General features: G+C 39.8%; 4 protein-coding genes and 1 long non-coding RNA gene across 5 annotated transcripts; 2 read left to right on the top strand and 3 right to left on the bottom strand.

The window, feature by feature from the left end:
- Positions 1-8,250: 8,250 nt before the first annotated feature.
- Positions 8,251-10,520, bottom strand: foxi3b (forkhead box I3b). Its single transcript, XM_085906344.1, has 2 exons — positions 9,567-10,520; positions 8,251-9,468 (listed from the first exon to the last, which is right to left on the bottom strand). Exons 1-2 carry the CDS (start codon positions 10,165-10,167, stop codon positions 8,900-8,902), a joined length of 1,170 nt encoding a protein of 389 aa, XP_085762470.1. The 5' UTR covers positions 10,168-10,520; the 3' UTR covers positions 8,251-8,899.
- Positions 10,521-11,148: 628 nt separating this feature from the next.
- Positions 11,149-12,018, top strand: syce3 (synaptonemal complex central element protein 3). The gene is made up of 3 exons (XM_085905020.1): positions 11,149-11,255; positions 11,504-11,609; positions 11,714-12,018. The coding sequence occupies exons 2-3, from the start codon at positions 11,504-11,506 to the stop codon at positions 11,872-11,874; spliced, it is 267 nt and encodes an 88-aa protein (XP_085761146.1). The 5' UTR covers positions 11,149-11,255; the 3' UTR covers positions 11,875-12,018.
- On the top strand, positions 11,798-16,694 carry LOC147061242 (uncharacterized). The gene is made up of 4 exons (XR_015063865.1): positions 11,798-11,942; positions 12,147-12,258; positions 14,807-14,925; positions 15,671-16,694. It is a non-coding gene; the product is annotated as an uncharacterized LOC147061242 (long non-coding RNA).
- A 1,839-nt stretch (positions 16,695-18,533) lies between these two features.
- On the bottom strand, positions 18,534-20,763 carry LOC147061241 (protein Wnt-8-like). The gene is made up of 6 exons (XM_085903348.1): positions 20,628-20,763; positions 20,523-20,556; positions 20,320-20,449; positions 19,967-20,092; positions 19,708-19,850; positions 18,534-19,277 (listed from the first exon to the last, which is right to left on the bottom strand). The coding sequence occupies exons 1-6, from the start codon at positions 20,687-20,689 to the stop codon at positions 18,720-18,722; spliced, it is 1,053 nt and encodes a 350-aa protein (XP_085759474.1). The 5' UTR covers positions 20,690-20,763; the 3' UTR covers positions 18,534-18,719.
- Positions 20,764-21,153: 390 nt separating this feature from the next.
- On the bottom strand, positions 21,154-22,918 carry LOC147061240 (protein Wnt-8a-like). Its single transcript, XM_085931333.1, has 6 exons — positions 22,845-22,918; positions 22,708-22,741; positions 22,477-22,615; positions 22,036-22,161; positions 21,796-21,938; positions 21,154-21,714 (listed from the first exon to the last, which is right to left on the bottom strand). Exons 1-6 carry the CDS (start codon positions 22,916-22,918, stop codon positions 21,154-21,156), a joined length of 1,077 nt encoding a protein of 358 aa, XP_085787459.1.
- Between the last annotated feature and the right edge of the window lie 1,079 nt (positions 22,919-23,997).

The raw sequence follows: 23,997 nt of genomic DNA, 5'->3' as shown, positions 1-23,997 counted from the left end.
GCTTCGTTTTGCTCATTAACAGCGAAGGGTTGTCTGATCAGGTTATTGAAGGATTGCCACCTGTTTCTGACAGAAATTCTGTAAATTCTGACCATTGAAGGGACCTTTTTGTTTGTAAGCAATGGCGCCCTCCGCTAACCCAAGATAAAAATCAACCTTCTACCCTGCACCCTCGTCATTTTTCTAGAGCCATTAAGGATGTGCACAAGTTTACGGATGTAGGCACGCTACAATTAAACTGAAATACACGTTTCACACAACATATACAAAAATCCAGGATATCTCAGTGTCCCAGATTTCTTTTTTCTTTTAGGTTATTGATGAGACGCTTTAGGGGTCACCAACTTTTTTGAACCTGAGAGAGGCTTCATGAATACTAATGTAAAGGGAGGCCAGTTTAAAATTACACACACGTTTTACAGTATGTTGGAGTTGAAGTAATTGTGGTGTGAATTTCAAAAATAACCACAACTTGCAGGTGACCCCTGATATACTGAATGTACATGTTTAGCAAACAGGTCAGACTCAAAGTATTTTGCTTAACCATTTAGTTACTTTAGCACTTTGACTGGGAGTTAGTTCTTGGGAGGGAGATTATTGTACTCCTTCCACTGGCAGTCAGCCTCTCCTTTTTTCCCTTTCCGAGTGAACTTAAGGCAAAAAGTGTGTTACCCCATAGCGGAGACTGATCACCAACACATGATGGATCAATGTCAACGCTCACATCCAATCCTACTTGTACAAGCAAGTGAATAAAAACACTACGGTGGGCAATTGAGCTGTCAATACAAAACGGCCAAAACACATTTTGGTACACTGTACATTGTATTACTAACAGCTGTCAAAGTCTTGAAGATAATGTTGTGGGTCTAATGACTAAAGGAAATAATGGTGCCCTTGGTAAATTCTAGAGTACCAGCATATGTTACTGCATCTAATAATTTGCATTGAGTTTAAGATCAGGGGATGTTTGAGAATAATTGTCAATTTTCACACGTCCTGAATGTTGTTAGTCACCCAAATGTTGAACAGAGGCTGAGATCTACCGGAGTCAAATTCCTTGTTTGGCATGCCCTAACATGGACAATAAACTTCTTGAATCTTAAATCTTGAATTGGTACAAGGGTGTCAAACTCGTTTTCACGGGCCACATTGTAGTTACAGTTTACTTCAGAGGGCCATTATGGATGTCAACCCAAATAAAGGTATGAATGTCTCATATTTTATACAGTATAAGCTACACAACAAACTGATGACTGACTAGTTTTGAAATCTGAGAGTAGTAAGAACTTTTCTAATTTTCAAAAAGATGAATGGTAATAAAAAATTGCTAGAAACATCTTTACTTTTTAAAAATGAAGACAACTTACAATGTTAGTATTGACACAAAGTCGATGCACCATTTGTCTTTGCGGGCGAAATATGATGACACTGCGTGCCAAATTTGTCTGACACCCCTTTCCCAGAGCAATAAATTACATACATCTAAATGTGACTGGAGGTTAACTTTGTTCTTCTGATTTCTGATCACTGTGGTTCTGACGCTTGTAATTACATTTTGAGGCAGCAGGGGCTCCTGTTTCATCAAATTATGCTGAGTGTAAGTGGTCATCCATCCATCTATTTTCTGTACGGCTTATCCATACTTTAGTTAGCAGGCAGGCTACACCCTGAACAAGTCACCATTTATTTAAATCATATTGCCTTTTAGCCCATAAGAAAAAAAAAATCATGTGCATCAACCATTTAATGTGACACAGTGAAATGAAAGTTACCTCAACCTAAATGTTGCCATGAATGTCTGATTTGACATCATTTCCCATTGTGGTCCTAAGATCCAACAGCTGACACACTTTTTTAGTTTTGCATTTCATTTATATGGAGTTAAATGGCAACTGCACCAGGCACACCAATTTGCATAGTAATACGTACGTAATAAATCATTCAGATTCCTCTTAAACTGGGAAATCAGAGAGTAGTAAGAACTGACATCTCTTACAAGTAGCAAACCTTCAGATCCGCATATATCCGTCTCTCTGGGTAGTAATACATTTACATACATACATACATGTAGAAATGGGTTTACTGAAAATAAAAAGGTCACGACAATAATAAATAACGTTGATTGTAGTTTGATCATTATGCTGGAAAATGTAATCAGTTCAACTTGAACAAACTTCAAACTCTTAACATCATACAATTGACATTTGGACTATAATGGAAAAATATACAATAATTGTCTTAAATATTTTTTGAGTAATCATGCAATAAGTAAAATTTAATGACATTATCCTACATGAATAAGACCACAGACTAGTACACATTGATTGGTCACCCGTGTGTAAAACTCCCACTTCACCTCAATGCTACGACCCCGTGAAATTAATTTACCATCGATTTGCGCCCTGACCCGCAGAGATTTGAGAAGTAATGAAAAAGCAGATAAGACTCTTTTGTAAGGCTATGGTGCCGTAATGAAAAAACAGATAACTCTTTTGTTAAGGCTATGGTGCTGTGCTATCTAATTGATGCTTATACTTCAAAATGTTAATGATGTTGGATCATGTCAACTGAGAGGAACAAATAGACAAATCTCTCAGTGCATATGCACTGACATCTCATGTCAATATTAAAAAATGACATAGTCGACTCAATTCCAAAGAAGCAGTTTTCTCTTAAATGACACAAATTATGCTATTTGATGATGCATATGATGATATAACTTGAGGTACTTTCAATTCATTATAGCAGTTGTTTGGAAAAAAAGGATAGCTGGCTATAAAGCCAGCATGTGTTACGAATTGGTATCGTTCAAGGGTTTTTCATTGAGTTATCTGGGAAGCAGTGAAATGAACGTAGAAATCGATCTCTTGAAAACAAAATCAATTGCTAGAAATTACTTAATTACGGCCATTATTTATGAAATAGTGTTCCACTTCCAAGTTAGGAATTGTGCTGCTTGCAGTTTTTTACAGTGTTTTCCTTTCCTTGCAGCAGGTGTCATGTAATTTGTCAGTGGTATAACATTCAGGTATTATTAATGATGTAAAAGGTAGCACGTTGATTGCTTCATGACGGCCCTGAGGCAAATCTGAAATCTGGCTCGAAGCAGATTGAACAGGCTGAACTGAGCCTGCTAAACTTTGATTAGAGAAAAAATAAAACTGACAACATCCAACATCAACATAGGCCTATGCCTAGTGCAAGCAGTGCAGCAAAGATAAATGCAAAGAAATACCAAAAACAGACTGTTGGTAATAAATGGCAGTAAATTTACCATTTAAATTTACCATAAACCATTACAGGTTTGGGTTTACAATTTTTGTGAATTTTATCTGGAATATTAAATGATGCTTTATGTTGCTCTAATGATCATCTGTTCAGGATGCACCGTAAATTTCGGACTATAAGACGCACCTGTTTATAAGCCGCACGAGCTAAATATAGGGGGAAATCTTGTTTTTATTCATATATAACCCTCACAGTACTATAAGCCGCGTGTTTTAATGTTTAATTACCATTCGTAAGAGAATATACACAAGGAATATTGTCAGGAAAGAGATGGTTCTTTGGGGACGCATACTTTTTATTAACATAAGCCTGATTGAGAAAGATAAAGGAGCTCTGCAAACATACAAATATGTATACATTTTCATTCGCTAGGTTACATTTAACTAGTGAGCTACACGTATAGCTCCAGAGTAGACGTGACCGGGAAATAAAGAAAGTAAAGGGTGATGCAACAAGATGTCATCAACAATAGCCCAGTGCCCTCCAGTGATCGGAGGAAACCTCTACAGCGCATGAGTAACTCTAGTTCCTTCGTTAAGAGCCAAATCGACTGCCTTAAACTTAAAAGCGGCATCATATGCATTTCTTTTGTCCCCCATACTGAGGGTTTGTGTATAAAAGCTTCCTTTTTTCAGTAATGTCCGTCTTGATCTCGTTCTGTCTCTTCTATTTGTCAATTATACGGCACTATTTGCCTGGCAAACGGACATGAGATCAACACACCACTCTTCTCCCCAGTGACCGTGTGTCAGGTCACATATTCCTCCGCCCAGCAAAGCGGTGCCGCCCAGCAAAGCGGTGCACAACAGCGATCCACAGCCGTTTTTACGAGTGTATAAGTATAGTGTAGTCATCACAAAAATCATGAAAAATCCACAAATACGCTGCACCGGACGACAAGCCGCAGTATTGAAAGCTTGTGCAAAAGGTAGCGTCTTATAGTCCGGGAATTACGGTAATTGCATTCTTGACCAGATGATAGCAGATAACTTACTCTGAGATGACGTATGTAGAAAAGAAGTTATCCACAGCTGGAGTTCATTCTTGGCAGGTTCAATCATGTGCCATAAATGCTATAAAAATGTTTCTTACGTGTATTCACTTGTTGTGGGGGTGGTCTGGAATGTAACCCCCGTGATGGTGAGAGGACAATTGTAATGCAATTTCATTCAACAAATGTTAGCCTATAATATTGCTTCTACATGTAGGTCAGTGCTTTTAATAGACCAGCAAAGACCACCTTGCTGACCCTGACAGCACTGGACAGTAGAGGAAATGGAGCTAAGATTCAGCACAAACAGCTTTTCTGCCCAGATACATGTCAGTAGTTCTGCAACAATCTATATGGTGGGCCTGCAGACTGTTGAATACCTTTGATTACCAATGCACTGGCTGGTGTGCAGTATTGTGAGGCACATTCACAGATTTCATGGTGATGAAACAAAAAACACATCTCTGTAAAGGTTGAAAATATATATACTTTTTCATATATATTATCTTATACTATCTTTCATTTGTGCCATTTTGCACAGTTGGGCTCAACTTGTGCCTCTCCAAAAACGAGTTTGTCATCACATTGGCAGAGAGTTATCCCAGACCTACGTGCCTCACTGTTATAACAATCATACGTCACCATATTCAAGTTTGTTTCCAAAGCAGCTCATGTTGGCTGTCTTCTTGCTGTGAAAATTCAAGTTCAATCCATGAAAGAAAAAAGTAGAGGACTTGACAGGGATTTCATTGTTGTTCATACTTTTGGGCGATGACCAATGCTCTGGGGGGGATAATCTGCACAAACCTAATTTCTCGGATTTATTCCTATTGAGGTGTGGCAAAATATGAGACCACCCTGCTACCTGAAATGAATAATTCTCTATCACTTTCCTTTTTATTTTCTGGTCCTCTCCTAAGCTCCCAAAATGTAAAAGTTAATTTGAAACGGAATATCATTTCTTCCAGGTGCATGTTAATCACAACTTTAGAGGGAAGGTGAACTTCAACAACACCAGAGAGAGGATGTCATTATGTTGGATTTCACGGTCTCTAAAATTGTGATGGGCATTCACTACAAAATATATTTCAACTGAAAATGAAAATAATGTGTGCAATATACCACACTAGTCTTCAGCTCAGAGAGATTCCCACGAGTGGTGTTGTTCCTTCTCCCTCCCTCTCCGCAAAGCCCTCTTCATATCACCATGTTTACCGCCTGTTGACATGGAAAATATTTTAGGGTGAAATAGCAATGATTCATATATACACAGCCTCTCTCTCTGCTCCTGTTTGTCTTTAAACTTAATGTTTTCCACAAATGGTGTATATAAGCCATGTTTAGAAAGGGGAGAACACTCACAGTCTTACTCTACAAGACCTGACTGGGATGGATACTGCATTGCCTGGTAAAGATATTTGAAGTTGGCTCAACTGGAATATATTTGGAGACTAACCTGATTGGTTAGGTTTTAAGGAGTTTTTCTATTTCGTAAACTTTGTCCAGAATGCTACTGTAGGGAAATGTTTCTCTGAACTTTTTTCTCTTTTTTAAATTAAAAGATGGTTGAGGCAATTTCATGATTCAAATCCAAGCTATGGTTGAGGACATTTACATTTTCCATTGACCTTTAAAGGACACAAAACTTGTGGACTCGGGGCAAGGTATTTGGTGCTTTCATCACCTGCGTACGTGTGTCTGGAGTGTGTTTGCGTGTTTACACATAACAGTAAGCTGGTAAATCCTGGGCCCACTCCTGAAGCACTGAGCATGACCACATTTCTCCAGGCTTGACGTTCTCCCCTGACGTTTACTAAACAGCCTTGATAGGGCACGGCTGTTTTAGTAAAAACAGGAGGTGCATGGGTGTATGTTTTGGGTTAACATGGTACCAGGAAATTTAGCATTTCAATTCAGATCATTTCGAAGCAAAGAAATCATTTATTTTGAACAGTCTCACGAGCTGTGTCATCTTACAATCTCGACCAAAAATATGTTTTCAATGCTGCCAAAATGCAATCCGTCAAATGGTTTCCTCTGCAGCAAAAAAAGATAGTCGCTCCTCTTTTAGTTTATGATATAAACATCACACACAAAACACTTGTGTGGGTGAATTCCGTTACTTCGGCAGGTGTTTGAGAGACTGCCACGAGCCAGGCAGCAGGTGAGGGAGAGGATTTATTCGATTTTAATCACTCTACTGTATTGAGCAATAATTCCACTGCCTAAGGCGAGGAAGGTGTGGGTGTTAGATGTTCCCTGGGCTGTGCCTTCGTCATAATGTATATCTCAAACAAGTATGTCAAAGAACCATTTTGAAGGCTTGTTCCTCATTTTGAATGTAAGTTTCATACGTTTTGGGCCCAATTAGATATTATTTAGTTAACAGGAATTTCCTCACTCAATGAGTTCAAATGAAACTTGGCATCGAGTGCACATGCGTTCAGTGTAAAAACCGGCGCGTCTTAATTTTCATGTCAGGGCAAGTTGCGTTTACCGCTTTTGCAAATTTGGCAGACCAAGCTAGGTGTTCTGGCCAAGGGCATAGTGGCCAGGGTGACACAACACCTCAATGAGGGGTGGCAAGGGCCATGCATATACCATCCACAATCAGGGCTTCATGAAATAAAATACATATACTATATCCAAAACAATGCCCATCACATCTAATATCAAGCATGAACAATTTAGTGAAATTAAAATGTTTTGATGATCTTAGTTTACGAGATAAGGCCATTTTTTTGCCGTTTTTGCGTACTATCTCATAGTGTACTTTTATCTCACGCACTGATTCACTAGCTAACAGCCAATCAGAGTGATCAGTTGTCAACGACCAGGCCAACGACCTTTTGCATAGTACGATTAATGCCATCAAACTAAAAAGCACAGAAGCTCTCTTAATTGTAAACAATTGTTCATTTTTCAGAGTTCTCAACATAGCTTTATACTTGAGTTTGTTTCCGCTTGCATTGATGATGGAAATATGTGTCTATTTAACTTTTAAGTATTCCCCCAAGTCTGCAAGTGAAGCATTATATTTTGCACGATTAAAATTACATTAATGCGTTTTATTTTAATCAGAACTCATATCCTGCTCTGAAATCAGAACATATGCCAATAATATAAGCCTGATCTTTTTCACCTTTTTCACCTTCATGCCGTAAATTCTGGTTTTGCAGATCTTTTTCTCTTCCTCTCTATCTTCCCTTCTTTGTTTCTTTTTCATTCTGTGTTTGGTGTAAATTGATGTCATGCTGCCTGTGTTTCAGGGTAAATAAAGGCCTCAGGCTGAAATTTATCAGGAGGTAGTTTACTGCATATTTTTATGTTCAGGACTGCCAAACAAAATTGTACTGTAACCTACCTGTGCATGCGATTCGACCACATTCAATAAATAAAGTTTGACATGCATATAAATTGTGTTTTCTATGTCATGATCCTGATAAATCTGACCCAGTGTCATTTCATATGTTTATTATCAATGTTTCCAAATACAGCAATAGCATCTAATGAAAATAAAATCTCTCTGAATCTATGTGTGTTTTCATCTGTTTCTTGCAATTTCATTGTTGAAGAAAAAGACTACAATTAACAATTATGACCCATACTGCTATCAGTCAAATGGTGTAACAGTCAGTTCCCACGTCAGCATCGTTGACACTTGTGGCAGTTGAATCAAACTGTATCCAGTCAGCATTCCATACAGAGTCACTGTGACTGTTTAGTTGTTTAGGCAGGGGAGGTGGGACAGCATGGGAATGAGAATTTTTATCATTTCTGCAAATCTGTTCAACAATTCATCACACAAAGATCAAGTTTCAACGACCCACTGCTTCTACTCTGCTGGTCATCATATTCCCTAGCATAAATGTTGTGCTTAGTATATATTGTACTATCATGTATTTGGTTCTTTTTCTTTTTCTTTATGTATTTATTTCACAACATAAATAAGTGAGAAATGCAACTGTCAAAAGTATTTTATTCATATCAAAAGGACAACATAACCTTTACCTTACATTAAGAATACATTAGCATCGGTAATAACCAAATTATACAAAGGGTTCAGATTAAAAGACACATAGACATATTTACAAAGAGCATATATATGACTCTGGAAGATCATCAGATCAGATTTAGGAGACAACAAAACAAAACAGTAATGGTTCACATGAAAATAATCCGTAGACAAAGCTGTAATTTAACCGCTCATCTAAACTGCTGCCTGGACGTTGTATTTGTGTGATACCATCAGGGAATCACAGAGAGTAGAGCGGAACAGACCGATGTCAGCAGATAAGATCTCAGATCAGTTAAGAATGACTCAGCTCTGATAGAGACAAGCTTTGGTAGGGATAAAAGCTGACTCTGGATTTGGTAGTTTCAGACAGTTTCTGCTCTTTGCTGCTGACTCGGATGTTTCTGTGGGAATCTAAGGTTTTTAAATCTGTTGTCACATGCTTTTGTGACCTCAACTGTCTCTGTCAGCGCAAACATGCTTAGTGTGTGTGTGTGCATGTGTGTGTGTATTAGCCTCTCAAAGTGACAACTAATGTCTACTACAAAACAAAACTAGTTTCTGTGAAATGTCTCGTCTATAGCAATCAGTTCAATGTAAAATTACACTTCAGTGCCCTCGCGTTGATAGATGATTCCTGTTGAGCCCAGCGGAGGATAGAAGGACGTACTGTACTGACTGAGGATGGGACTAGTATACCCTAGTGAAGAGTGGGTGGGTGAAGAGGAGAGCATGGGGGGCGCTTGCACCTGTGGAAGCCACTCTCGCCCGGCAGAGTTTGGAGAGTAGCTATTAAAACTCGCAGCCTGTGGAAGCCTGTGTGGCCCATCTATAGGGAGGTTGACCTGCAGGGGTCTGTTCAATGCATCACCTCCCACATCATTGGGTGATCCACCGGACACTCCAGACATCTCAGACAGGAAGCTGCTCAGACAAGGTGCAGCACTGGATGATGATGGCGAAGGAATTCTGTCTGGCGTTTGGGAGATGTTAAGGGAAGAGTTGGCAGAGTGCTTGGGGCTGCCCCTCTCACTTTCACCTGACTCTGCGGCTCCTGAACTACCGTCGACTCCAGAGAGGGTGTCAGACTTTCTCTTCCTTTTGCGGCGGAAGTTTCCATTGTCGAACATCTTTTCACAGTTTGGATCAAGTGTCCAGTAGTTGCCCTTGCCTGTTAAGTGACAAAAATGTTAACGATACGGGATGTAAAATGAAAACAAAAAAAAAGTGAGAGAGAAACAAATAAAAATATTATTCTCAGAGTATTACCTGGATCGTCTTCATCTCTTGGTACTTTTTTGAAGCAGTCATTTAGCGACAGGTTGTGTCTGATGGAATTCTGCCATCCTGCTTTACTCTTGTTGTAGAAAGGAAAGTTGTCTGCAACATACTGATATATTTGACTCAGGGTCAGACGACGGTCGGGTGCTCCGTGGATAGCCATGGCGATGAGAGCCGAGTAAGAATAAGGCGGCCTGACGAGCTTCATCAAGTCTTCTTGTGAGGGGAGGGAGAACCAGCTCAACTCCCCTCCTGGACCTCCTGCTCCAGCTGAGCCCAGGTAAGGCCTCTGCATGCCATAGTGCTGGGGGACGAAGGGAGGGCCCGGGTTCCCGGGTGGACCGTTGGAAGTCAGGTACGATGGTGTGTTGAGCCCGGGGCTGTTGAACCAAAGGTAAGGGTTTGGGGAGGTGGTGCTGAAGTCACCCAGCTCATAGGAGGTCGGTGTGGTGCGCTGAGGACTTGGCAGGGATGGCGGAGGGTAGTAACAGTCACTGTACATGCTGAGTTCAGGGGGCTCCTGGCCAAGGCTCGGAAACTGAGGCCCGCAACGTGGAGGAGACTGTTCCTGGGCCTCAAACGCAGACATTGTCGTGGCGGTGTTTCTTCTTACCTTGAAGAGAGCCTCTTTACCTTCAGTTTTCTTGGCGTCTGGATCAAAATCTTTCTCCGAGTTCTGTTTAAGCTCTTGAAAATAGTGATCTGATCCGAATGGTGTTATCTGTTCTCTTTGCTTGTCAGCTTTGCCCTTGCTCTATGTTCAAATGTCACCTGTCATACCTGCTATATTTGTTTCCCTGGAAACGCCCCCACTCTCATTTGATTGGTTCTTTCCTTAGGTGAGAAGCCCTTTTTTTTCTCTCCTTGGGATTGTACAATTGCTCCAGGCGTTTTGTTTAACCTTGCTCAAGACTATTGTCTTAAAACTTAAACAGTTATTTCAGTCATTCTCGTTTTATTGCGCAAATTCATCTAAAAATAAAATGTGCTTTTCTTTATGCAAAGATTAGTAAATGTAGTAAATGTCTTGTCAAAATTGTTTTTTGCTATCAAGGCGAATGGAACATTCCACAATTTGTATGTTTATTGCTTTCACATATCATTGACAACCTGTTTTAGCTGACATAATTAGTATATATATATAATATATACTATATATTATATATATATATATATATATATATATATATATATATATATATATATATATATATATATATATATATATATATATATATATATATATATATATATATATTCGTCCTCTGAGAAGTTCATCCTATCAAGTTTGTGGAAGTCACCCTAAAACATTCTATTATATGATTAAAATGTTAAAAGTATTCTGTGCAATTCTGTTTGATTGTTCTAATTAGGAGGATGTTGGACAAGGTTGGAATTAATATCATTTTATCATCTTTTAATATTTACATTGTAATTATCAATTGTTTTATTTTTATTTGTGGTATATTTAGATAGATACTTTATTGATCCCGGGGAGAAATGTATTATTTATGATTGTATTTTCTCAAATTGTTTGTATTCATGATCAAATTAATGTAATTGAATTGTGGGCGTGGATTAAGTGTATTTCAATAAAGTTCAGTGTGCCTACTGTTCACCATTGTCATAGCTGTCCACTGCCTAGGTCTACTGAGTGAGCCTAAAGCCTCGCCTAACGTAAGTTGTGAGACTTTTTATTTGATTTGACCAAACAATATTTATTCTGAGCCTATCTGGAAGTTAATTCGGCTGTTTCTCCGAATAAATTGTTAAAAAGGCGTGGATATTGGTGAAGCTAAAATGACCTAGCATCCTAGCATGATTCATTTATGTCGTCTGAAGACGTCAGCGTTGTAATCCGAAATGGTTGAACGATGTCTAGTTGTATTAGAATCTATTTGTGGACGTGTCGGTTTGTTCGGCAGATGGCCAACTCTACATTGCCTTCCGGGGACCAAACGGGCGTCGAAAACCCGTTGGAACTCGACGGCCATTTGGAAAGAATGATTGAAGACATGGAAAACATATCTGGTGCGAAACGTTTGGACTTTTACCGAGTATCGTTAAACTCGGGGATATATTGTCGGTCCGAGTCTAGTACAGTGCAAATGAACTGCAGTTGTGTCCACCTGTAGCGCAACTGACGCTGATGGCCCATGAGATGGCGGCTCTGCGGACCAACCCCGAATGTTGGGGTTCAATGTTGCTTCTCGAGGAGGCTCATCGCAAATGCTCCAACGCAGTGGGCGGGAGCCAGCTGCTGGAACCAGCTCCCACTGACACGCGACACACTTAGATGTGAACTTTTCAATCCTCTGTTGTTCATATTTCCTAATACCAACCAACATGTCTACACACTCAATTGTTAGTACTGCATGTACTTTATCGTAAGACTGTCATTCAAATATATTCTAATAAAAGTACACATTCAGACTAAAAATATGGTCTGCCTTTGATTTGTGACAGCCAATAATCATAATCGTTCAGACACAATTTCACGGTGAAATGTACCATTTCAGTAATTTCCTCGTGTTATTTTTTTTTCATTATTATTTTTTTTTTTTCCAGATGAATAACGCAGGGACAAGCACTGAGCAGAGTTTGTCAGCCACCCACATTGATTTGGAATCTATCCTCAGAGAGTTGCAGTCGCTGTCTGACTGCATGGATCAACTGGCAGGTATGGGTGATTATATTGTCAAGTAAGCATCAATTATGTCATTAGAATGATGATGACACTGATGATTATTTGTCAAATATGCAAATCACAAAGCGTAACAGTTTGCCCTCGATCTGCAATGCGATAGCCACGTAGTTTACAGGAGTCCAACTGCTATGCAAGTTAGCCATGCTTAGAGGCGTCAGATGTGCAGACTTGCATTGTTATACATGACAGCTGTCAGATTGGAACCCGCTGGTGGGTTAGACAGAAGTAACTGAAGGTTTACTCAAATGCCTTATCCATCAAGCAGGATGTTGTGACTTGTTCTCTGCCAAGGGGGACAGATACAGTAATAAAAATAAAGTGTGGCATCAGTAAAAATGTCTTCTCAACAGCTCTAATCAAAGAAGCCACAAGATTTGTTTAATCCCAAACGTTCTACATTCAATACGGAAAAAAAAACCTGACAGGGACCCTGTGCTCCTTGCTATTACTTATATGTACACTCTCCAGCCACTTTAGCAATGTCTATTCAATAATATCAGTAATATGTTTAATGATATATATATTTTTAATTTCTATCACATAAGTACCAATGTTTACCCTGCCTTGAAGACAAATCACCCAGTATGCTGCAGGCCAGTGTATGGCGAAAGATCATAGAGATTAAAGTTTTTTTTACCTTGAAATTCACAAATACTTACTATACAGGAAGAATACCTGGCTGCTATTTAGGGTATGAATGCATAGTGATTTTACTGTGATAGTTGTAAAAAAACTGTTTATAAAATGACACGTGGCTTGTATCCTAGCTGCATGTCTCATTCATAACAAACCAATCTGCGTCAAAATCGCAAAAAGAATACAATGAGTTATCATCAACACAGCCAAACACAAACACTTGCTGTTGTATATCTATCGTCTTCTTCGCCACCGCCTTCTTCTTCGTTTTCTTCTTAGGCTTCTTTCTGGCAGCCGCAAGGACTGTTTATTTTTACTTTGCAACAACGTGTGCAATATAACCGACCCAGATTTTACAATAGGCCACAATGCACTGTGAGATTCTACTTAAGGTAAACCAGTTGGAAAGAAAAAAAGACAACATCCCGTAGTTAAAACATAACATCAGCGATTTGGTTTGGTTTCCCGTTAGGGGTAGACAATGCTGGCAATCAATAACCCTCATTCCTGTATCTCATTAAAAAAAAAAAAAGTTTTTGAATTGGTTTGTTTGAATATTCCTTGTGCTCCTCCCTTAACCTATTTCCCTCAACCACAGTTTGACACCACACATAGAAAGACTAAAACTTCTTATGCTTACTCTCTTAATTTTGAAATGAAATCTACCTCTCAATTTATAGCCCTCTTCTCTTTCGATGAACAACTGAATATTTGTTGGTAGCAAATTATGTTTTTGCTTTGAATAAGTTCTTTGTTGTTTGCAGTTCTATAATGTCTCTGACTTTTAAGAAGTTTGATCGGAAAAATAATGAATTGGTGTGATGCCTGTAACTTGGTTATCCCGATTGCTTTCTTTTGCCAAATCATAAGTGGATGTATTGAATTGATGTAATTATCTCTGTAAACCTCAAAACAATAACATATACATGGAAGAACCATTGAAGAGTAGAAAATACAAAATTACCTGTTTCATAATGCTATGCATCTTTAGATCTCGGTCTGTAAATATTTGATGTGATTTTCAATTCATTTTCTCACCCATCGTCACCCCGAAATTTGATTTCATTAAGTCTGTTAATAGTCACCTACAAAAGGATCTGTAATTTTGTAATTTTTACAGTTCACCCAAAAACATCCTTTTATTTTTACTCGAGTCTAATGCTAATTTATTTATATCAAACCATTGTTTTACTTTAAGAAATTCTGTGTTAATGTCATGCTTGAGGAGTTGTAAGTTATTGCCATAACAAAATTATTAGTATCATTTGTAATTCAAACACATTTGATGTCTTACATAAATCATTGATATAGAGAATAAATAATTTGGGGCCTCGTACTGACCCCTGAGAGACACCAGGATGTCCAAACATGTGTAAATCACCTAGCTTCACAAACTGTACCTTTTCCCGATACCATATAAAATATCATGTGGGGGTTTTTTTCATACCAGTGAATATTCCAATCGTATATAGTTTTTGTTCCAATGAATTAGTGATTTCTTTTATGGACTCTGTTGAAACGAATGATGTTCATTTATTTGATGTGAATCCATAATGACCTTAATATATTTGTGTCTGACCAAGAAATAATCCATTATCCATGTTTTCAATATATTATTGTGGTGTAAAATAATTGAATGGATGACAACAAAACATTTTGAGAAAAGTATAGTGTATAATAAGCACTATATAAGTATTTTGCAGTTACTCTTCAGGAAAACCTTTATTTATTTTCCGGGAAATATGTATCTGCTTGTGCATACAAATCTTTAAATGTGTGCAACACTCAAGTTGTTTATTGCTAAGATTGTTTAGCTTGAGAAACTCAGACTGTTTTTTTTTTTGTTTTTTTTCTCTTTTTTTTTTTTTTTTCCCCCCACCTGCAGTACAAACTCAGCTCAGGCAATGTGATCTAATCGTTTGTGTCGGCCAGCCTGACAAGTTGGGACACCTGAAAATCCTGGAGGCGCCTCAGCAGGCGCCACAAGCTTTTCCGGGAAACGACGTAAGAGAGCAGAGGTCATCTTCAAATAACTCAGACAAGTCAACTAGCGCAGTATATGCAGTTTATTACATTTTTTTCAAAAAGTATTTCATACTGTAAAAAATTATTTCCATGGCAATGATCTTAGAAGACATGTTTTTCAAGGTTCTCTGGGACAGCCCCCATGTATGGACATAATTTGCATACAGAAACACATGCATGTTGTTGGTGCAGGACACAACCCTGCAGGGTACTGCAGACCTTTGTGGCGCCCGTGTGTGTGTGTGCGTGTGATGGGTAATTGTCTCCTTTACCCTGGGGAATCTTAACATCACTAAAGTGCCCACAGAAATCTGACTTTGACCTAATAATTCAGTGCTACACTCGTAGACAACCATCAGACATTGCCAATGGCATGCACACTTTTCAGTTTGCATTGAATGAATGGCTACGATGGTTTCTCCCCGATCGGGGTTTCATGTTTTCCTCCCTTTCTTTGCTTTTGTGGTGGGATGGCAGGGAGTTGAGTTGCCTTGGTTACTGCTCTTAAAGCTGTAAACTGGGTGAGTTTTATAGCAGTGATCAGAGGAATGAATTTGAGAAGCATCATGGTGTGAGAATGCCTCAGAGGCACAAACACACACACACACACACACACCTGAACCTACATACTGTAGATATTACATATATCTATTTTATATGTACTGTAACTTGACTGTGAAAGACAAAGGCTGACATGCATGTGAATTTTTTTTCTCCATACCAGTTGGAAGGCCAACCCTGAAGACAACGCAAGGACGACATCAATTTGACAGGATGGCAAGCCAGGTACTAACTTACAAAGACTGGTCTCTGTTGGAGTATTCTTTCTTTTGACAACACCACCATCTGCTGTTCATTTTCTCAAAGTTCATAGGTTAAGCTTGTCAAAAATATTTGCATTGAGAATTCTTTGCACAAAATGTTTGTAAATTCCCATGTATTTGTTAGGAATGCTGGGCCCCATGTTAATTTCTGTGCCTTGAGGTATACAGTGCATTTGAAAGGAGTATTATTGTTACACAAAACTCTGCATATATAGATGACAATAAAGCAGTTAAATTCCATAGTCTGTATGGTTATTTCAAATGGACAATGTGGCAATGCTGGAATAATCAATTTAAAAAATATTATTCTTTTGTGTGAAATTAAGGAATACATTTGAAGAATTTCAAATGAGGTACATGGAGACAAGAGTAAAACAAAAATTGAAAAAAGGATATGATGATCAGTTTGTGTTTTTTTTTTTTCTTGTGGTTATTGATGGTTTCAACTGATGGCTAGTGAGCAAACTTAGGGGTGGGCATTATGAGGATATATGAAGATGTCAGTAAAATAGTGTTTTTACCTTTACAACTAGTGTGGTGTTGTCATTTGTCGCCTGAAGCAAGCTGCGAGTAATAAGAGCGTCAGAGGACATTGATTGATGTGATTAGATGGGTACTTTTTTCAGTAAGTACATAGTCAACACGCTTATTACTACATTTTACATTTTGTTTTATATGACTTGTCGTAAAGAGAAGTGTGTTGAAGCAATTCTGTTGATCTAATCATTGTATTTCAAAATGGTCTGTATTGTGATTTTCTTTTTCATGTCACCCAGCACTAACTTGGAATGTGAATAATTAACAAATCAGTTGAATTAAAAGAAAAGGATCAATTCTGCTTTAGAATTGGAACTGCAGTCAAAAGTCTTGCACTGACATCTTTTGGTTGTTGTTGGTAATGTCCACCTTTTTTTGTTTTTAATCACTACATCTTTAGTAGTGATTAAAACCGATTGGGTTTCGATCAAGTTCAAATTAATGTAATTTTGTGAAGCATATTGTTTGTGTTTTGTGCGTGCAGCAATTGAATTAACAAAGTCAATATTTTACTCACTTGTCATTGTTATTTCTATGGGCTGTAATTATTGCAATGCATTGGTATACCAGTGAAACATTCAGTAATGTAAACTGATGACCACATGCATACATATCTTCATAAAAATAACAATTATGCTTATTGCCCACCTAAATCTCCTCATTGCAGACCTTTTGTTTGGTGGTTTTGAGCTATTAAAAGTTGCTATGACTCTTCACTATTAGTGTTGTTGTCATACAAACCGGATCTTATCATTTTATTCTAAATCACAGCATTGCCCAAATCCAATCTTGTATCCCGGCGCAGCGAGACTTGTCTCTTTGTATCTCACACGTAGGTGATAGAGGAGGGTAGCGAGGGAGGGGGGTGATCAATCAATGGTGTGATCCACCCCCAAGACCCTCAAGCCTGTCTGAGTGTATACATGAGTCCTCCTTGGGGGTCTTTGTGGCGACCCCCCCCGCCCTCCATCTACTGTTGTACTCGACCATTCTGATTTTGAAACGTATCCCTGCTGAAAGGCTGGATATTGCCACCGTGGGGTCAACATGGAACACTGTATGATAATAGAACAAGTGTTGCTTTAATTCGGACATATGTTCGACCACGCTGTGGGGAAAAAAGTGCATTCACAGACTCCCCTATTGAAAAGGATGTTCAGTCTGACCTTATTTGACCCAAGTATGGTAAATTGGTTGATGAGAACAGACGTGGTCATTGGGAGCAAACGTCATGTCAGTAGATTGTTGGTTTTTTTGGCATCAATATGGAAGTCATCATGTAGAGCTAGTGGGAGAAAAGAGATAAGGGGTGGATCGGGGAGGACCTCCAGTGGGGCAAAGCCTTCATTAGTGCACAGCAGGACAGCATGGGAAATACAGGGCATCCCCAGGAGCAAACGGGCAAATGGGAAGGATTAGCAGCTAAAAAGTTTCATGTTTTCAGAGTCAATATTTGGGACTTTTGTTATTATGACCTCCCTTGCCTGAAACAGAAGGCCGTATTTCTTTCTTATTAATTGTGAAGCTTTGGCTCCAGCACCTTTTGTGACACTGAACAAGATAAGTGGTGTTGGAAATGGACGAATAGATGGATAATTGAGAAGCTGTATGTAAGGTTGCTGGTGATCCTTTTTTTGGCCCTTAACCATGCCAAAACATTTACTAAGACTCCTACCCCCTCTGCCCCAAAGATGGACCCCCGATGAAGGGGGCCATCTATCATCTAAGACACTGGCAGATTTATGACATGTCCAGCTGAGTGGAAGATTCTTATTCGATCCAAAGGGTCGAAGAGGATAGAAGGCAGTCAATCAGTGACTGTGGGCGCAGGTTACCAAAACAATTTCATTTTTGTTGAGGAACTGAGTATATTTTGCGCATTCGATACTAAGAAAAAGTGAAAAAATAAAAGTCAGCCCGTCAAACGTCCTGCTTTCTTTGAGCTTTGATGTATTGTATTGCATTAGCATGCTCTGAATGTGAGTTTGGCATCCTCTCAGATTATCAGGACAAATGCCCGGTGGAAATACTTGACTAATTTGTTTTCCAAAGCCCGAGAATCGATTGAATACACGTTGGCTTCAAAGTACTGCCGGATCAACACCTTGATAGGATAGAGGTGTCATTTGCACCATGTTATCCCTGTAATCCGCTGTTTAGTGGATTCACGCCATTCTTATTCTAATGCCCACAGCTTCCCTTGCGGCTTGTTCCCAAGTAAAGCAATATTCAATAGTTCGACATGGAAAAACAACAACACAACACGTAGTGTTTAAAAATGTATTCAAAGACTGAGGCAGCACTGTCGGTTGTTTATATCAAATGACAAGTTCATATAAATAGATGGAAAAGTGCAAACAATGGCAATTCAGATATCGGCCCTCATTTAGGAGATTGTCACAGAAGCTTGTTTTATTTGGGTCCACGACGTCTGCGTCCGAGGGCGTGACCTTCCGTCGCTTCCCTCCTGGCGCAGACGTGTTTCACCTTGACTTGCGAGCAGTTGTCACAGTTCACCTTGCAGCACCAGTGGAACTTACAGTTACAACTGGTCACCACCTCTGCACGCCTCTCCTCCACACTCAGGCCGCACTCGTGGCACAACCTGCGGCAGCTTCTCCTCTCCCGCTGTGTCAGACCCTCGCCATGCTGCACGCACTCCCGGCCCTCCGTGCCATACAGGCCTAGAGTGATGTTTCTCTTGCAGTAATCTGGGGAATCCTCCAGGTAGATGAGTTCGGTCTGGGGGACACTTCCAAATGCGTCGGCGATGGCCCCGCGGCTCTCTGCGCTGTTACCCGCCCTTTTGCGCTTTTTGTCGATGTCCAGTTTTTGGGCTTGACTGTGCTTGACCTTTAAATAATTGCCAATTTCTCTGAAGTCAGACAACTGTGCCCAACACGTTTGGACGCTGCAGCTCTCAGACATGCCGTGACATCTGCAGATGCGCTTCATGGTCGCCTTCACGGCCTGTTGGAACACAAGCAAGAATATTTTCTTGACATCATCCATTTCCTGCATCTTACCGATAAAGTTTGGACACATTTTTATGTTAACATTTAACATTCAAGATTGTCGATTTCCACATTTTTAAGATACCCTGGATTTTGAATTTATTTAATTACTGTCTTGCAATGATTGTTTTATGCTCTTCTGTTTTTTACATCCATTTGAGACCAGAGGGAAAAATTTGTCAGTCAGTCAGTTAGTTTGTACTTTTTAGGGTGGCGCAAATAAAATATACACCACATACAAATGTCCATCACAATGGACACAAATCTGGTAGTCAAGAGGATATTTATTTCTCTAGTGATAGTCCCATCAGACATGTGAAAGAAATGTCAGTTTATCAGTCATTGTATTTGGACTATCTAATCTGTCTCAGTGTGAGAATGCTTACAAGACGTCCAGCTTCATTGTTGTGCAAGTTGACAACAGCTCTTGAGTCCTGACCAGTCTCTTGCGCGTCCACATACTGCTTGGAAATCATTTCCCCGAACTCCACGTTATCACTGCAACCGCCCCACAGCCAGCCTTGCCCACCTATGTACACACAAAGCACAAGAACAGGGGATTTGCCATGCATTTCTTTTTTACCAGTGGGATGTAGTTAATTAGAACAGTCTAATAGTGTATCTCATTTTTTAATATGGTTTTACCAATTTTGCCATTCCTCGAGACATCACAGCCACAGTTGTCAAGGTCTCCCATACTGCAGTTCCTGGACAGAATGTACATGACTCCTGCAGCACTGATAGCATGGACAAATGATGTCTCCCTGGTGGCTGCAAATGAACAAAAGTGCAGAAGTATCCAAATGAATTATTTTTTTAAGACGAGTGCTGAGTGAATACCACATAAATATATTGAACAGTTTAACGCCCAAGCACGCTGAATGTGTGTGTGTGTGTGTGTGGGGGGGGGGGGGGGGGGGCGTGCCATGTGCATTTCCCCTTTCTATAGAATCTATACAGTATGTGATTCCACATTTCGAATCACGTAGGTTACCCACCGCGTCTCAATCCCTTTAGCTGGACAGCACTGTCCGGACAGTTCCATCTATCCCACGTAAACTGGTGTTTGCACTCCTCGATGCCACTCTGCGTGCCAACCTGGACGCTTTTTGCGTAAGTAAGATAAGCCTAAAAAGAAGACATGCGTTCATTAATTATGCTAAAATGTCCTCTCAGCGTTCACGTTTCAATTGTCATTTACCTTGGATCCCGTCATCAAAAAGTTACCAGCAATCCTGAGAAAAAAGTAACAATATTATTGCCCCGCTCTTAGAGTACAATCAAGTTAAGATTGTTATTCACTTACCAAGTGTGTCCCGGACAAATTCTGCATAGAAAAAATAGAAGGAGCCGCTGCAAGTGTACCATTTTGACCGATTGTCGACCAGCAAACTTATTTTGAACCCGCGCTCTGCAATTTAAGTGGGGAATAGGATGGGCCTCTGTGCCTTTACCCCCAAGCAGTCAAAAAGCTGATTGGATAACGGATTTAGGAAACGCCTCTAGGCTATGCGCACTTCAATAGCTGAAATTAGAGGTGATAGTTATTTAACTTCCAAAGCTGAATGACACCAATGTGCGAGTGAGACCAGCTTGTTACAAACCAGACGTCTTTATTTTATATAAAAATATTATAAGTACATTTAATGTACAATATCACAGTTTGAAAGCAATTTTGATCAGGTATCATCAAGCACAATTGCGGTGCATGAATTGATTTGTTCTTATCCTATCATTTGTATTTAAAATCCAGTTTATGATATGAAGTGCAATTAGACAGCATGCAAATTATTAGGTCATGAAAATGCACCCGTGCAGCACGAAGCTGCCCATTAATGTGGACGGTGTTTACGTTTTGCTTTGTTGTGTGATTTTCTGGCACTTCCCTTGCGTGCACAGTAATATTTGGTCACCACCTGTGTGCATTTGTCACATTTAACCGTGCAGCACCAATGGAATTTGCAATTACAGCTGCTGACAACTTCACTGTGCTTCTTTGCCACCCGGAGTCCGCATTCGTGGCACAACCTGCGACAGCTTTTTCTTTCCCACAGCGGTAAGCTTTTGTCCCCCTTGAGGCATTCCCGTCCCTCTGTGCCATCGTAGCCTAGGCTCTGGTTCCTGACGCAGTAGTCCGGAGAATCCTCGAAGAAAATGAGCTCCGTCCGTGGGATGTTGCGGAAGGCCTGCGTAATGGCGCCTCTGTTGTCTGCGCTGTTGCCAGCCCTCATCGGCTTCTTGTCTACTTCCAACTTCTTGGCTTGGGAATGCTTAATTTTCAGGTAGGTGCCCACCTCTCTGAAGTCGGCCAGTTGCATCCAACAAGTTTGGATGCTACAGCTTCCAGATACTCCATGGCATTTGCAAGCTCGCTTCATCGTAGCTTTGATTGCCTACAAGAAGACGGAATGATCATAAACAAGAAAGACAATATTTTTACCTCAAGAATCTGAGTTTGTAATTGAATGCCTCACTAGTCTCCCAGCCTCATTATTATGGAGGTTAACCGCAGCGCGAAAGTCGTGACCATCTTCCAAGGCATCCACAAACTGTTTGGAGATCTTCTCTCCAAAGGCCACGTTATCGCTACAGCCTCCCCAAATCCACCCTCTGCCTCCTGAACAGGAAAAAAACAATTAATTTGTATTACACCATTATATATATATAATATATACATTTTCTTTTATATATATATATGTTTGATGGTGCCAGACCTGTCTGTCCTATTCTGGAATCATCACAACCACAGTTGTCAAAGTCTCCCATGCTGCAGTTCTTGGTGAGTGTATACATCACTCCTGCAGCACTGATGGCATGGACAAATGATGTCTCTTTTGTTGCTACTAGAAATCAAAACCAAAATTAGACTTTGCAAATATGGATGGTACCCCGTGCGTAATGTGTGCGTAAAATACAACCGTGTCCCTTGTATTGAGTGCTTAAAATGCTTTTTAATTTCACGGAGTCTTCTGGTGGGTAAGTTTAGCGCGATTTGTGACTTATTGTCGGTGTGTTCAATTTTGATTGTGTCAATAAGCTAAGAACAAGGTGACAGAATCGGTGACGTTACAATTCGTGGGCAGTTCTGCGTGCTCGGTGCCGTTTCAGTTGCCATTGTTTGTTTGACTTGCAGAAAATTAAGAATCATTTCTTACCATTTCGATGGCTGTTATGTGAGGACAGCTGAAGCATACTCTGTGGACAGTTCCATCTATCCCAAGCAAACTGGTGCTTGCACTCTTGTATTCCATTCTGCGCACCCACTTGCACACTACTGGCGTAGGTAAGATAAGCCTTGAGAGATGCAGCCAAATGCGTGATCATTTACATTAATTATCTCATGAAATAAAGTTTTTACTGCACAAATCGATGCGTGGTGTGTTTACCTTAGGACCAGTCATGAGGAAATTATTCACCGTCCTATCAAAGCAACAGAGTCCAAGAATAATCAAAATGAATCCAAATTCGAATGCCAGCAAACACAAGGTTTAAAGTAGGTCCACGAAAAGTAGAAATGACAAACCACGTTGATGCAGACTGCACAATCCAACTCGTGTAGAGAACCATCCCAATAAGAAGCGTCCTGCAGCCTCCCATGACCGGAGTGCAAATTCCTGTTTATTGGAGTCCCAGATGAGAGTCGCAAAGAATGAAGCGGTCCACTAAAGATGTACCCCAACCTCCACGCTGATTTTATTTATATGGTGGTGGGTCCTTTGATTGAAAGATTTGTCGAACAAGTAACGCTCCACTGTGAAAAAGACGACAATGATGGTCCCGGCCAGTAGACAAATAGGAGCCGTCCGCGCATAAGTGCACTTCAAAGCGAGAACGCAGACACTTCACCAGCCCCTCATGAATTCACCTGCATCCATCCAATCCCCTTTTACCAAAATGTAAGTAATTGATAGTAATACCTCATTAAATCCCGATATCCTTTAACAGAGCCATCGCTAAATATTTACTGCACTATTTGAAATAACGGGTGATATTTCTTACCCACAAGTATAGCCACCCGCTTTTTTCCTTTCTTTTTTTTTTTTTACTTTATTTTTTGGGAAATGGCACCAGTGTCCCACAGGGCACACGGTGACGACAAAGCCATAAAGTCCTGCAGGAGCTAAGCCCATATAGTCATGTAAATATCTTCTTCACACATCACCGACATTGGCATCTTGGTGATAATAGGATAATAGATGTTTCCTTCAGAAACAACCTGGTGTGAAAATAGTCTGGAATTTACAATAAGGGTATAAAAATTTATGTGAGAGAAACATGCAGGGAGCGATTTGAGTTGGAATCGTATATTTTTACCCCTTCCACGTGCCGAAATAAATGTATGGAATTTTTAATCGTCTCTGGTTCTTTTCCTGATTTAGCCTATAATTATTGCAGTCAGCCATTAAAAATTAATCTCGTCAATTTAGCGTTATTCGCCAGTATCGTGACTAACATCAGATTTCAACAAGATGTCCAAATCCCCAAATAAACCACTCAAAATCCCCTACAACAACAACACACTCAGCGAGTAGAACAATGGACGGACGATTGGACGAACCCATGAACGCTATAGAATAGATAAGTAAGTGAGGATAATCCCTATAATTAAATATCGCCCGCAACATTCATCATGCAATATGACTGAAACGCAGCCACTCCGGACCTGGATAGGATAT

This window comes from Syngnathus leptorhynchus, chromosome 2, assembly GCF_054491065.1.
Source record: "Syngnathus leptorhynchus isolate UIUO chromosome 2, UIUO_Slep, whole genome shotgun sequence".
Classification (NCBI taxonomy): Eukaryota; Metazoa; Chordata; class Actinopteri; order Syngnathiformes; family Syngnathidae; genus Syngnathus; species Syngnathus leptorhynchus.
This window is presented reverse-complemented; position numbering and strand designations above follow the sequence as displayed.